General features: G+C 40.7%; 1 protein-coding gene across 3 annotated transcripts in view; it reads left to right on the top strand.

Moving 5' to 3' along the window:
* The window catches only part of NFATC3 (nuclear factor of activated T-cells 3), a 145036-nt gene that overhangs the window by 39524 nt on the left and 89579 nt on the right, over positions 1-15933 (top strand). For all 3 annotated transcript variants that reach the window (XR_504797.2, XM_008065737.2, XM_008065738.2), the window contains exons 2-3: positions 6433-7564; positions 11066-11228. Coding sequence is in view for 2 of the 3 variants with exons in the window: in XM_008065737.2 (XP_008063928.1) it covers positions 6433-7564; positions 11066-11228 (1295 nt within the window). In the remaining variant the exon portion in view is untranslated. The remainder of the gene's footprint in view (positions 1-6432; positions 7565-11065; positions 11229-15933) is intronic.

The raw sequence follows: 15933 nt of genomic DNA, 5'->3' as shown, positions 1-15933 counted from the left end.
GGCCACTCTCAGCCACCGCAGCCTCGACCTGCTGGGCTCTGGCGATCCTTCCGCCTCAGCCTTCCAAGTAGCCGGAATTACAGGCACGCGCTACCATGCCCGGCTGATTTTTTGATTTATTGTGGAGATGAGGTCTCGCTGTCCAGGCGGGTCTCGAACCCGCGGGCTCAGGCAATCCACTCACCTCAGCCTCCCAAAGGTGCGGGATTACAGACTGAGCCACCGAGCCTGGCTGATTTTTTTTTTTTTTAATTATACAACTCAGGAACAGTCAAATGGAAGGTACATAGGGGAAGGTTTGTGAAGGGATGTTTACATACCTCCAAGCCCTCTCTGGGCAAGCAACCCTCCCAGCACGTTGATATATTTGCCAACCTGGAAGTTCTCCAGAACCCCACTGTTTAGGAGATTTTAATGGTTTCATTATGTAGGCAAAATTGATTAAATCATTAGCCATTGGTGATTGAGTTCAATCTCCAGTCACTCTCCCCTCCATGGAGCTTGGAGATGGGGTGAGGGACAAAAGTTCTCACCCTCTAATCATGCCTTGGTCTTTCTAGTTACCATCCCCCATCTGAAGCTATCCAGGGGCCAAAAGAGTCACCTCATTAGTATAATAAACTCAGGTATAGTTGAAAGGAGTTTTTACGAGTAAGAAAAATTGCTATCCGCTGAGCATGGTGGCTCACGCCCTTTGGGGGGCAGAGACGAGAGGATTGCCTGAGTCCAGGGGTTTGAGACAAGTCTGGGCAACTTGGTGAGACCTTGTCTCTACAATAAATAAAAAAAATAGCTGGGCCTGGTGGCGCGCACCTGTAGTTCCAGCTACTTGGAATGCCGAGGTGGAACGATCGCCTGAGCCCAGCAGGTCGAGGCTGCGGTGGCCATGAGTGTGCCACTGCACTCCAGTCTCGGTGACAGAGTGAGACTCTGACTCAAAAAAAAAAAAAAAAAAGACTATCGCTCCAGATATTCCAAGGGTTTTAGGAACTCTGCCAGGAATCTGGGACAAAGACCAAATATATATTTTCCGTTATACCACAATGAGTAAAGTAGAGGAGTTGCAAATAATTATTTGGGAGGGGATGTGCATAATAAAATTTTATGGTTTAAATTAACTGTTGCATATAAACAGAAAGTTATTGTTTGCCAGGAGTTGCAGGGTGGGAGAATGGGGAGTAACAGCTAATGAGTATTGCAGTTTCTTTTGAGGGTAATGAAAACATGGAATTAGATAATGATGCTTGTACAACTTTGTGAATATACTACAAACAACTGCCCTTTTATTTTGAGATGCCATCTTTACCAGTATATAAAATTTCTCTATTTACTTGGTTGGTTTCTAGACTTTCTGTTCTTTCACTAGTTCTGTTATCTATCTCGGTAACACACTGTTTTGTCTGGCAGTTTCAGAGTTTATGTTAATGTCTAGTAGGGCTAGTTTTTCCTATTTTCATGCCTATTCTTATATGTTTTCTTTTTCATGTGAACTTTAATATTAATTTGTCTAACTTTACAAAATAGCTTGTTGGGTATTTTTGTTGGGATTATATTAAATGTATAAGTCAATTTAAGGAGAACTGTTATCTTTATAATGTTAAGTCATCTTATTCAAGAACAGCAGATATTCAGATTTTAGTAACTTCAATTAAAAAAAAAAAGGCCGGGTTCGGTGGCTCAGCCTGTAATCCAGCACTTTGGGAAGCCAAGTTGAGTGGATTACCTGAGCCCATGGGTTCGAGACCAGCCCAGGCAACTTTGCAAGAGCTTGTCTTTACAATTAAAAAAAAAAATTATCCGGGTGTGGTAGTGTGCACCTATAGTACCAACTACTTGGGAGACTGAGGTGGAAGGATTGCCAGAGCCCAGCAGGTTGGCACTGCGGTGGCAGTGAGCATGCCACTGCACTCCAGCCTGGGCAACAGAGTGAGACTCCAACTCAAAAAACAAAACAAAACAAAACACTAGATATCTTGGCATTTGTTCCAGTTGACTTTTGTGTGTCTCAGCAGTGTTTTAAAATTTTCCTTGTATCAGTTTTTTTGTTTTGTTTTTAAGTTGGAGTCTCACTCCATTGCCTAGACTGGAGTGCAATGGCGCGTTCATGGCCATCCCAGTATCGACCTACTGGTCTCCGGTGATCCTTCTGCCTCAGCCATCCAAGTAACCAGAACTACAGGCGCGTGCTACCATGCCTGGCTAATTTTTGATATTTTGTAGAGACGAGGTCTCTCCAAGTTGTCCAGACTGGTCTCGAATCCGTGGGCTCAAGCAATCCACTCACCTCGGCCTCCCAAAGTGCTGGGATTACAGGCTGAGCCACCGAGCCCAGCCTCGTATCAGTTTTTTATGTTTCTTAGTAAAGCTATTTAATTTTCCTTGTTGCTGTTGTTGATGGAGTTTTCACTCCTGTCATTTCCTTTATTTATTTTATATTTTATAATAGCTTTGTTGAGTTTTAACTCACATACCATACAATCCTCCCACTTAAGGTGTACAATTCAGGCCGGGTACGGTGACTCAGATCTGTAATTCCAGCACTTTGATGGGTCGAGGTGAGAGAATTACCAAAGACCAGGGGTTCGAGACCAACTTGGGTAACTTGGCGAGATCTCGTCTCTACAATAAATCAAAAAATTAGCTGGGCATGATGTCTTGCACCTGTTATTCCAGCTACTTGGAAGACTGGCGTGGATCACCTGAGCCCAGTAGGTCTAGAGGCTGCATTGGCAGTGAGCATGCCACTGCACTCCAGCCTGGGCAACAGAGTGATACTTCCAAGTTAATAAACAAACAAACAAACAAGCAAATAAATAAAGTGTACAATTCAGTGATATTTAGTATATTCATAGAGTTGTGCAACTATCATTATAGTTATCTTTCTGTCTATATATGAGTCACAATCTCACAATCTCACTTTGTCACCCAGGCTGGAGTGCAGTGGCATGATCATGGCTCATTGAAGCCTCTACCTCTTGGCCTCAGCTTCTACCTCAGCCTCCCAAGTAGCTGGACTGCAGGTATGCACCACCATGCCCAGCCCAACTAAATGTTTTATATTTTGTAGAGGTAAGATCTTGCTATGTTGCCTAGGCTGATCTCAAACTCCTAGGCTGAAGCAGTTCTCCCACCTCAGCCTCTCAAAGTGCTAGGATTATAGGTGTGAGCCTCCACACCTGACTGACACAATCAATTTTAGAACATTGAATGTGTTCTGAATCGGCCATCATCCCCAAAAGAAAGTCAGTACCAGCCAGGTACAGTGGCTCATACCCGTATTCCCAGCACTTTGGGAGGCGGAGGCAAGAGGATTGCCTGAGCCCAGGGGTTCAAGACCAGCCTGGGCAACTTGGCAAGATCTCATCTCTGCAATAAATCAAAAAACTAGCCAGGCATGGTGGCACGCACCTGTGGTTCTAGATGTGCACGCCTGTGGTTCTAGCTACTTGGAAGGCTGAGGCGGAAGGATCACCTGAGCCTAGGGTTGAGGTTGTAGTGGCCGTGAGAATGCCACTGCAGTCCAGCCTTTGTGACAGAGTGAGCCTACAAGAAAGAAGGAAAGAAGGGAGGAAGGAAGGAAGGAAACAAACTCAGTACCAATTAGCAGTCACTCTCCTTACCCTCACTCCAACCCTTCTTTTTTGCTGTTGTATTTAGTGGCTTTTTCCTCCAGCTTTTTGCCACAGCCACGTAAGGATGGTCTTTGGAGCTCTGACTTCCTACTTCTTATTTAGTAAGTAGTGACGAGAGAGAGAGAGAGAGAGAAAAGTGTACTTAAAAAGGTATTTCAATGTGTTAGGAAATATTTTAGAATTTAAAGAAAAGTATAGAATAACTGCCCACCTTAAATTTTAAAAGGGGAAAGGAAAGGGAATTGATATGTCTTGTGTTCTTGCTAAATACTAGTCATTGTGTTAGGTTACTTGTCTTAGAATGGTCCTGTTTGTTTCAGCTGATACCCTACTCAATTCCTGCCGGTTTTAATAGACTAGAAAACTGAGATTCAAGCAGGTCAAATATGAGGGAGGGACCCCGCAAAAAACAGAATTATCGTTTTGGAGGGCAGGCTCCTTGTAGTATACTTGGAATTTCTTCCTCTGGATCAACCAATAAACCAGAGTTTTTATCTGGAAGTTTTGAAAAGGTAGCATCTTGATTTGTGGAGGAAATGCCCTAAGTTGTGGCAAACAGGTTACTAGTTCTTCCACCGTGACATCCTACCTGCTCACACCAAGCTGAGTGCTCAGCAGCTTTTGACCAAAAACGTCATGACCCCTTTGCTCCACCCACCCTGAGTGACTTTTTTTTTGTTTCCCTGATTGTATCAATATGGAAGAGGTGATACAAAAAATGGCAGAAGCACTTAAAAGGCATCCAAATTGACAAGTTTAAGAATTGTTTTGAGCAGTGGAAAAAGCATCAAATGGAGGGTACTTTGAAGGTGGCTGAAGTTTAAGCATGTAAGAATAAATACACAATTTTTAATCAATAAAGTCTTGGTTTTTTGTGAATTATCGTTTGTAACTTGTTCAAGTTCACACAGCTGTGGAATGGTAGAGCCAAGGTTTACATGCAGGAAGTTTTGTTTTGTTGTTTTAATGCATGTAAAAACTCTTTAGTGAAGATGTTTACTAACCATGGAACAACTTAAAAGTTTCAAAATCTAGGGCTTATAAGGTAGTTAAAGGATACTGGCTAATGACAGCAATATCAGGAGCCTAAAGTGGTGTATATTATTTTCCATAGGTCCTAATGTAACGAAGCAGTGTGGTCTCTTTGAGTACTATTGAGAAGCTAAAGGTTTATTTATCTCTATTATATCTGTGAACACTGTGGTCTTCTAGTGATGACCTCTTTGGAAAAAATGAAGATGTTCAACCAGCACCTTGTTTGTACTTGGGCTGAGTATTTCTGCCTTTGTGAAAATGAATAATCATTCCTTCTTAATAGTGAAGTTGTGGGCAACCCCCTCAGGTCCCATCTCACTTGTGAGAGCTTTTCTGTCCTCTCAATAAATCCTGCTTTCTCAACAACAAAAAAAAAAGTGAAGTTATGAAATAATCTTATTGCTGCAAACATTGTAAGTGGGCAGTCTCACAGGTTTTGTTTAGTGTTAAATATTCCAGCAAGGGGTACATTTTTAAAGTTCTCCTTGTGCCATTGCTCGATCATTGTCTTGATAAACTGTGGTAGAGCCATGTGCTCTTTGAGCTGCAGCCAAGCTATGTTTACTGGCTTTGGCCTCCTCCTCTACCTTGGGGAGGTAAATCTCATCTCCCTCTCTAATTTACTTTCTAAATAAACTTTATTTTCTAATCTTAAAAAAAACTTCTCTTTATGAGGATTACTTTAATGATAAGTCATAAGTTAAAAGTCCTGAGGAGTTACTTTCTAGTGAGGTAAAGGGTCTAGGTAAAGGGTATCATATGGCTTTTGTAGCCTGGTCTGCTACACGATAGGAGTTCTTGATGGTATGGCTCTGGAGAAAACAGTTATCACTGTTAAATTTTATTTTTAATTTTTTTTGTGTGTCGGAATCTCACTCTGTCGTCCAGGCTGGAGTGCAGTGGTACACTCATGGTCACTGCAGCCTCGACCTGATGTGCTCAGGCAATCCTTCTGCCTCACCCTTCCAAGTAGCTGGAACTACAGGCATGTGCCACCACTCCCAGATAATATTTTTATTTATTGTAGAGATGAGGTCTCACCATGTTGCCCTGACTGGTCTCGAACCTGTGGGCTGAGGCAATCCTTTCACCTCTGCCTCCCAAAGTGCTGGGATTTCAGGCGTGAGCCAACGTGCCTGGCCATCACTGTTATTCATAAAAATTTTCTTAAAGAAAAGAGAAATCTTGAATTTTACTGCAAGAAAACTGAAACCTAGAGAGGGTAAAGGATATGACTAAATGCTTGCAATTAATGACAGAGGTTGACTGTATTCTAGGCTTCATGAATTTGAGTCTGTAATCCTTTATATTAACAAACTAGTATGTATACATATAACTGAACTAGCCTTTCAAAGAATGTTTCATCCTTTACTCCATTTTAACCTGCAAATCCCAAATGAGGCCTAATTTATATAATTATATCATTCTGTAGTTCTATGAGTATTTTTTTAGAATTATGTCTATAATTTTTTAAGTAAAAATATTTATTGTTTTCAGATTATAATGTTTTCTGATTATCATTTTGAAACTGTGAAAATAAAGTAAAAGAAAAAGTTACATAGCTGTAATAATTACATATATCTGCAGAAATAACCAGATGCATTAAAAAAAAACTCATCCCTCAACTCTCTAGTAGAACTAATGATGTACATTTTATGATTTACTTCTTTTTCTCAAGATTATTATTGTTTTCCTTCTCATCTAATAATTTATACATCTAATGTTCTAATTTATTTATTTATTTTTTTTGCCTTCCTATCCATAGATCTTGAGCCAGATGATTGTGCATCCATTTACATCTTTAATGTAGATCCACCTCCATCTACTTTAAATTCACCACTTTGCTTACCACATCATGGATTACCGTCTCATTCTTCTGTTTTATCACCATCGTTTCAGTTCCAAGGTCACAAAAACTATGAAGGAAGTTGTGAGATTTCTGAGTCTAAATATAGCCCATTAGGTGGTCCCAAACCCTTTGAGTGCCCAAGTATTCAAATTACATCCATCTCTCCTAACTGTCATCAAGAAATAGATGCACATGAAGATGACCTACACATAAATGACCCAGAAAGGGAATATTTGGAAAGGCCTTCTAGAGATCATCTCTATCTTCCTCTTGAGCCATCCTTCCGGGAGTCTTCCCTTAGTCCTAGTCCTGCCAGCAGCATCTCTTCTAGGAGCTGGTTCTCGGATGCGTCTTCTTGTGAATCTCTTTCGCACATTTATGATGATGTAGACTCAGAGTTAAATGAAGCTGCAGCCCGGTTTACTCTTGGATCCCCTCTGACTTCTCCTGGTGGTTCTCCAGGAGGCTGCCCTGGAGAAGAATCTTGGCATCAACAGTATGGACTTGGACACTCATTGTCACCCAGGCAGTCTCCTTGCCACTCTCCTAGATCCAGTGTTACTGATGAGAATTGGCTGAGCCCCAGGCCAGCCTCAGGACCCTCATCAAGGCCTACTTCCCCCTGTGGGAAACGGCGGCACTCCAGTGCTGAAGTTTGTTATGCTGGGTCCCTTTCACCCCATCACTCACCTGTTCCTTCTCCTGGTCACTCCCCCAGGGGAAGTGTGACAGAAGATACCTGGCTCACTGCTTCTGTCCACAGTGGAACAGGCCTTGGCCCTGTACTTTTTCCATTTCCGTACTGTGGAGAGACTGATATCCCTCTGAAAACAAGAAAGACATCTGAAGATCAAGCTGCCATACTACCAGGAAAATTAGAGCTCTCAGATGACCAAGGGAGTTTATCACCATCCCGGGAGACTGCAATAGATGATGGTCTTGGATCTCAGTATCCTTTAAAGAAAGATTCATCTGGTGACCAATTTCTTTCAGTTCCTTCACCCTTTACCTGGAGCAAACCAAAGCCTGGCCACACTCCTATATTTCGGTGAGTTGATGGAAATGGCTGCTGGTCATTTTTCATGCTTATGTGTCATTGGTGGCATGTAGCTACATTATTATATATAATGATTTGATCACTTCTCCTGTTCTGCCCTTTTTCCTACATTTCTAACAGACAAATAACGTAATGTTTATTTTCATTGAGTCTTAAAATATTTTTAGATAGTCTGAATCTAATTTTAAAAGTGCTTAAAGGAATGAATTGTAGATAATAATAAATCACATTTAAGAATCCCTAGAAGGAATTTTTTTTATCTAGAAAAGTTTCTTGGAAGGAGTAAGTTAGCCGAGTGCAGTAGCTCACGCCTGTGATTCCAGCACTTTGGGAGGTGAAGGCAAGAGGATTGCCTGAGCCCAGGAGTTCAAGACTAGCCTGGGAAACTTGATGAGACCTTGTCTTTACATAAATTTAAAAATTAGCCAGGCGTAGTGGTGCATAGTTGTAGTTCCAGCTACTTGGAAGGCTGAGGCAGAAGAATCACCTGAGATCAGCATGGTCAAGGCTGCAATGGCCGTGAGCATGCCACTGCACTCCAACCTGGGTGACAGACTCCAACTCAAAAAAAAAAAAAAAAAAGTAGATTATAGTGTGAATTAAATTACTGATAAAAGTAATTGGGAATTAGCTTATCATATTTTTAAGAGTTCAATATGTGAATGAAATTTGCCTTATTATATTTGTGGCAAGGTTTTTTTTCCATAATTTATTTTTTGTCACTTGACTTCATATGTTATTATTTTTGTTTGTTATAGAGGATTTTTATGTATTCAGATTTATCTTTTTTTTTTTTTTTTTTTTTTTGAGTCGGAGTCTCCTCTGTCACCCAGACTGGAGTGCAGCCATCCCAGCGTTGACCCTGCTGGGTTCTGGCAATCCTTCCGCTTCAGCCTTCCAAGTAGCCAAACTACAGCTGTGTGCTACTGCGTCTGGCTAATTTTTGATTTACTGTAGAGATGTGGTCTCGCTAAGTTTCCTGGTTTGGTCTCAAACTCCTAGGCTCAGGCAATCCACTCATCTCGGCCTCCCAAAGTGCTGGGATTACAGTCTGAGCCACTGAGCCCAACCTATCTTTTGTTTTACACCTTTTCATAGTATAATGACTATTTTCCAAATGTCTTATCAGTTGTCACAATACCATTTAAATAATATATTCTTTACATTTACCTGCTTAAAACCAAACCAGAACAAAAAGAATCAATCTAGTCTGTAACTGATTAGAAAATACAATATTTTTACCGGGCATAGTGGCTCAAGCCTGTAATCTCACACTTATGGAGACCAAAGGGAATTGTCTGAATCAAGGGGTTTGAGACCAGCCTGGACAACATGGTGAGACCATGTCTCTGTAATAAATCAAAAAAATTAACTGGGTGTGGTAGCACATGGCTGTAGTTCCAGCTACTTGGAAGGGTGAGGTGGAAGGATCACCTGAGCCCAGCAAGTTGAGGCTGCAGTGGTTGTGAGAATGCTGCACTCCAGCCTGGGCGACAGAGTGACATTCTAACTCAAAAAAAAAAGAAAGAAAGAAAAGAAAATACAACTTTTGGGCCAGGCATAATGGCTCATTCCTGTAATCCCAGTGCTTTGGGAGACCAAGGTGGGAGGATTGCTTGAGGCCAGGAGTTTAAGACTAGCCTGCGATATATAGGGAGATCCCATCTCTACAAAAAAAAAAAAAAAAAAAAAATTAGCTGCGTGTGGTAGTGGTAGTGTACCCCTGTAGTCCTAGCAGGGCGATCATTTGAGTGCAAGAGTTTGGGGTTATATTAAGGTGTGATTACACTTTTTGTACTCCTGCATGGATAACAGAGTGATGTCTGTTAGGTTTTTGGTTTTTTGGGATTTTTTTTTGAGTTGGAGTCTCACTCTGTCACCCAGGCAGGAGTGCAGTGGCACACCCACAGCCACCACACCCTTGACCTGCTTTGGCTCTTGGCTCAGGTGATCCTTCTGCCTCAGCCTTCCAAGTAGCACAGGTGTGTGCTACCATGCCCAGCTTATTTTTTGATTTATTGTGGAGACAAAGTCTTGCCAAGTTGCCCAGGCAGTCCTCTCGCCTCTGCTTCTCAAAGTGCTGGGATTATATGCGTGAGCCACTGCGCCTAGCCTTAATGATTTTTCATTAGTGTGAATCTTTATTTCTGAATCCTGATCTTTAGAAAAATATAATATAGAATTATATTGAATAAACTTTTGAGCTCATCACCTTGCTTCTGAAATTTATCTCAATCTTTCTAGAGGTTTGCTTAAGTCTGCAGAACAAGAATAGAACTGATTTGAAGAAGTTGAGTAGTTTCAGACTAATAAAAATTCATTCCTTTGAGCTTCCCAGTAGGAGAACCTAAAGCTAGGCTGAGAACATTGACGGAAACAATGAAATAATTTAGAAATTTTATTTGACTTGTAGACACAATAAAGTTTCTTTTCTAATCCATTTGTTAGTCTTATTGTTCAGGTGTTTTTTTTTTTAAAGAAGGACATTTAGAGATGCTGCAGTGACAGGCTATTTTTTCAGCCAAGTATATGCTGAAATTAAATTTTTAACTCAAATTGCAATATTGCTGAACATAAATAATTTATCAAAGAGAAGAAGAAAAGAGCAATAGGGAGAAAGTGGGGAAAGTGATAAGGGCAACAATAGACTGACTTCCGAAAATCTAAATCAGACTGGGAGAGATACATACTGAGAGAGAGATAGAGATTAACTGATTTAAAAACTGGAGAGATAACTGATACACATACACAGAGATGTGCATCTTTGTCTTTTTTTTTCTTTGAGTCAGAGTCTCACTCTGTTGCCCAGGCTGGGGTGCAATGGCACGCTCACAGCCACCACAGCCTTGAACTGCTGGGCTCAGGCGATCCCTCCACCTAAGCCTTCCATGTAGCTGGGACTACAGCTGTGCACCACCATGCCCAGCTAATTTTTTGATTTATTGTAGAGATGAGGTCTCACCAGTTGCCCAGGCTGGTCTTGAACCCCTGGGCTCAGGCAATCCTTTTGCCTCCAACTCCCAAGTGCTGGGATTACAGGCTTGAGCCACCACACCTGACGATTTATATTTTTCAACCTGCAAAGGATTTATGGGCTTCAGTGTAAGTTGAGGAGCATCTGGAATTATAGGTGTGAGCCATCATGCCTGGCCTCATCCCTGCTTTAAGAAATGGAATTGTTACTCTTTTGATTATTTTTGTAATTAGGTACACATAGTTGAGAAACAGTATATAGTTTTACTGGTTGTTAGAATTTATTATGCTTTTCTAAAAAAAATGGGAAATCATAGTAAATAAAATTATTAATCAGATTAAATAATTATTTATTAAGCACTCACCATAACCAGTTGTAAGTTACTAAATGAAGTTTTATTTTTGAATGCTGTTTCAAAGATCACAGGAAGAAATGTTGGTGTTGACAAAGAAGTGATTTGAATTACTGCTTGGCAATAATAGCATAGTGAAATGCGTCTTTGTGTGTTTTGTTTATAGCACATCTTCATTGCCTCCATTAGACTGGCCTTTACCAACTCATTTTGGACAATATGAACTGAAAATAGAAGTGCAACCTAAAACTCATCATCGAGCCCATTATGAAACTGAAGGTAGCCGAGGGGCAGTAAAAGCATCTACTGGGGGACATCCTGTTGTGAAGGTATGAGACTTGGGACTTGTTTTGCAGATATACCTGTGAATGGTTAGACAAGTCTGTTTAGTTAGATACTACAGAGCCCAAAGAAAGAAAACTCAAGATTAGAGAGCCTCTGTTGTTTTGTGGGCTTGCTGATATGACTGTACTTCTGCATTTAGTTATCTTTACTAAGCTAAAAGATGTTCTTTCTGAACTGACTCTCCAACTGGGGAAACTCTGGGGAAAGATTACAGTGGCCAGTAGCTGTTTTTCTGATTAAAAAAAAAAAGATGACTTTTATGTTTATGAACATAAACATATATATACTCACTTAAAATTTAAGTAACATAGAAAAAGAATGAAATTGAAAGAATAAAGTAAGTAATACAGAAAGAATAAAGCAATAAATTATCCAAAATCTAACTCTCTCAGACATAAGCAATGGAAACATTTGATTAACATTCCAAGCCGTGTGCGGTGGCTCATTCCTGTAATGCCAACACTTTGAGAGGTGGAGACAAGAGGATTACCTGAGCTCAGGGGTTCAAGACCAACCTGAGCAACATGACGAGACCTTGTCTCTACAATAAATAAAAAAATCAGCTGGGCGTGGTGGTATGCGCCTGTGGTTCCAGCTACTTGGAAGGCTGAGGTAGAAGGATCACCTGAGCCCAGCAGATTGAGGCTGCGGTGGCCATGAACATGCCACTACACTCCAGCCTGGGTGACACAGTGAGACTCCAACTAAAAAAAAAAAAAGATTCCAGATACCTCTCTGTATATATATTTAGTGAAAGACTGGATAGATAACTAGAAAAATGAATGAATAAGGAGAAGATGATACTGAAAGTTCTTATTCTTACTTGAATTTATTAGAAGAAAAGTGAAGTTTTAAAAACTATATAATATTTCAAAATGTATGAAATATATTTTGTATATTATATAAAATTTTAAATCAACATTTGGATATTAACTTTAATTTTACTTGATTGGCATATTCAAGGAAATGAAACTAAAGGAAAACTAAGAACTGATGAATGTTAGGTACTGTTTTTAACTTTAAAAATTCCTAAAAGATGTTTCTAAGGTTAAAAAGAAGAGAGAGAGAGAGATTAAATAATTATTGAGAGATTAAACTACGGATTCAGATTTAGATAGTATGAATGGCTCCTTGCTCTGAAAAATAATAGTTAATGTTCCCCTCCTTTTCTACTCTCTACCTCCTGAGTTTTCTTGCTTGTATTATTTTCCCGTTCAGATCTACAACCTCCTTATTGCCCCTCTGCTGTTTAGCTTTAGTTCTATATCTGGTTGCATTTGTTACTCACTACTAGTTCTTTTTTATTTTTTTCATTGTTACTTTTTTTGTTTTTTGTTTAAAGAAGGCTCTGGATTCTATGTTCCTTGGCTTGTTTCATGTTTGAAAATGTGTTTGTTGCCTTTATATGCTTAAACATAAGAATGGCTATATATCATAACCTCTCAGAACTGTATAGACATTTTTTCCCTCTTAGCTTAATAGCATTGAGTACTTAGTGGAAATACTAATCATAATGAAGTGATTTTCAACAGTTCATAATTTATGAACTATTAGGGTGCAGTGGCTCATGCCAGAAACTTGCCTGTAATCCCACAAACTGGGGAAGCTGAGGTAGGAGAATCACTTGAGGCCAGGAATTTGTGACCAGTTTGGGAAACATAGCAAGACTCCATCTCTTTAAAAAAAAAAATGAGGTGGGCATGGTGTTTGGGCCTGCAGTCCCAGCTACAGGGAGGCTGAAATAGGAGGATCACTGGAGCCTAGGAGTTTGAGGCTAGTGAGCTATGATCATGCCCCTGTACTCTAGCCTTGGTGACAGAGATGTCTCAAAAACAGAAACAAAAGAACTGATTTTCTGCTTAATGGGAGACTAATTCTGTGTTTTGATATTCTCCTTGTGTTTTTCTCTTCAGTGTTTTTACATTCTCCTTGTGAATGACTTTTTTTCTTTTTTTTTCTTTTTTTGAAGTTGGTGTTTTACTCTGTCACCCAGGCTGGAGTGCAGTGGCATGCTCACAGCCACTGCAGCCTTGACCTGCTGGACTTGGTGATCCTTCTGCCTCAGCCTTCCAAGTAGCTGTAACTACAGATGCACAGCACCATACCCAGCTAGTTTCTATGATTTAGTGTCGAGATGAGGTCTCACCATGTTGCCCAGGCTGGTCTCCAATCCCCGGGTTCAGGCAATCCTCTCACCTCGGCCTCCCAAAATGCTGGGATTACAGGCTGAGCCATTGTGCCCGGCCAACTTATTTTTTTCTAACTTGTCGCTTGAAGAATTATTAAAGAATTACTAGAAGTGATTGACTTGACAGTGTCTGGATGTTGCTATTGTAGTTCTTTATCAGTCTTTCCCAGTACCTATGATTCTCCCTTTCTTTTTTTTTCCCCCTCTTTTTTGAGATGAGGTCTCACCAAGTTGCCCAGGCTAGTCTCGAACCCCTGGGATCAGGCATTCCTCTTGCCTCCGCCTCCTAAAGTGCTGGAATTACAGGCTTGAGCCACTATGCCCAGCTGATGCAGTGGTATGCTCACAGCTATCACAGCCTTGACCTGCTGGGCTCAGGCGATCCTTCCACCTCAGCCTTCCAAGTAGCTGGAACTACAGGCTGTGCCACCATGCCCAGCTAATTTTTTCTTAATTTATTGTAGAGATGAAGTCTTGCCAAGTTGACCAGGCTGGTCTCACACCTCTGGGCTCAGGTTGTCCTCTCACCTCCACCTCCCAAATTGCTGAAATTATAGGTGTGAGCCACCTGCTGGGCATATATACATTTCTTGTTTCTTTAGTTTTGTCATTTACTTAAGTGACTCTAATTACTATTCAAATGTTGATTTATCTGTCCTCCATGTTTGTATTCTTTTCTCTGGATGCTTTAATGTCTTATCATTTTTTAAAGCCTCACCTACATGTTATTGAATGATTATTGCTTGATATTTCTAATTTATTAGATCTGCAATTGTCTTTTGAATTTTAATTTGATTGGTTGGTTCCATTTACCATGCATTTAGTATTTTATTATTATATTTGATCTGTTGATTTCTTGAATTTGTATTCTTTTTTGCTTGTTTTTTTTTTTTTTTCAAATAGAGAAAGCATTTTGCTATATTGCCCATACTGGTCTAGAACTCCTGGGCTCAAGCATTTCTGCCACTTTGGCCTCACCAAAGTGCTGGGATTACAGGCGTGAACCACTATGCCTGGCTGAATTTATATTCTCAAATTTTTTAGTATGGAGCACTGACAAGCAGTCAATTCCTCAGCTTTGTTGTGTGTGTGTGTGTACATGTGTGTGTGTGCATATGTGGGTGTGTGTGTCTGTGTGTGTATTTTGTTTTTTGGCCTACCAGTTTCATTTTCTTTGGATATATACCCAATATTCGGATTGCTGGGTCATACACTAGTTCTATTTTTAATTCTTTAAGGAACCTCCATACTGTTTTCTGTAATGCATTCCTATAACAGTATGCCAGTGTTCCCTCTTTTCCTCATCCTTGCCAGTGTTTGGTATTTTTTGTCTTATTGATAATAGCCATTCTGACTGGAGTGAGATGATATCTCATTGTGGTTTTGATTTGCATTTCCCTGATTATTAGTTATGTTGCATTTTTTCATAGGTTTTTTGACCATTTGTATGTCTTTTGAGACATGTCTGCTCAGATCCTTTGCCTCTTTGCCTCTTTTTCTTTTTTTTTGAGATAGGGTCTTGCTCTATTGACCAGGCTAGAGTGCATTGGCATGATCATAGCTCACCACAGCCTTGAATTCTTCTGTGTTCCAGTGATCATCCCACCTCAACCTCTCAAGTAGTTAGGAATATAGACACATGCTACTATTATTATTATTATTATATTTTTGGGGGGTCAGAGTCTCACTCTGTCACCCAGGCTGGAGTACAGTGGCATGCTCACAACCACGGCAGCCTTGACCGGCTGGGCTCAGGTGATACTTCCACCTCAGCCTTCTAATTAGTTGGAACTACAGGTCTGTGCTACCATGCCTGGCTAATTTTTTTTTATTCATTATAGAGACAAGGTCTCGCCAAGTTGCCCAGGTTGGTCTTGAACCCCTGGGCTCAGGCAGTCTTCTCGTCTCAGGCTCCCAAAGTGCTGTGTTTACAGGCTTGAGCCACCATGCCCTGCTGCTGCTGCTTCTTTTTATTATTATTATTAGTATTATTTTGAGTCAGAGTCTCACTCTGTCGTCCAGGCTGGAGTACAGTGGCATACTCACAGCTACTGCAGTCTCGACCTGCTGGACTCAGGCGATCTTCCTGTCTCAGCCAGAGATGAGGTCTCGCCAAGTTGTCCAGGCTGGTCCTGAACCCCTGGGCTCAGGCAATCCTCTCGTCTCAGCCTCCCAAAGTACTGTGTTTACAGGCTTGAGCCACCACGTCCTGCTTTATTATTATTATTATTATTATTATTATTTTGAGTCAGAGTCTCACTTTGTTGTCCAGGCTGGAGTACAGTGGCACACTCACAGCTACTGCAGTCTCGACCTGCTGGACTCAGGTGATCTTTCTGTCTCAGCCAGAGATGAGGTCTCGCTAAGTTGCCCAGGCTGGTCTCAAACCCTTGGGCTCAGGCAGTCCTCTCACCTCCACCTCCCAAAGTACTGGGATTACAAATGTCAGCCACCGTGCCTGGCAATTAATTTTTTTTTTTTTTTTTTTTTTTTTTGGTTGG

The sequence above is a fragment of the Carlito syrichta genome, unplaced genomic scaffold (assembly GCF_000164805.1).
Source record: "Carlito syrichta isolate Samal-C Ts95f unplaced genomic scaffold, Tarsius_syrichta-2.0.1 Scaffold308803, whole genome shotgun sequence".
In the NCBI taxonomy this organism is placed as follows: domain Eukaryota; kingdom Metazoa; phylum Chordata; class Mammalia; order Primates; family Tarsiidae; genus Carlito; species Carlito syrichta.
This window is presented reverse-complemented; position numbering and strand designations above follow the sequence as displayed.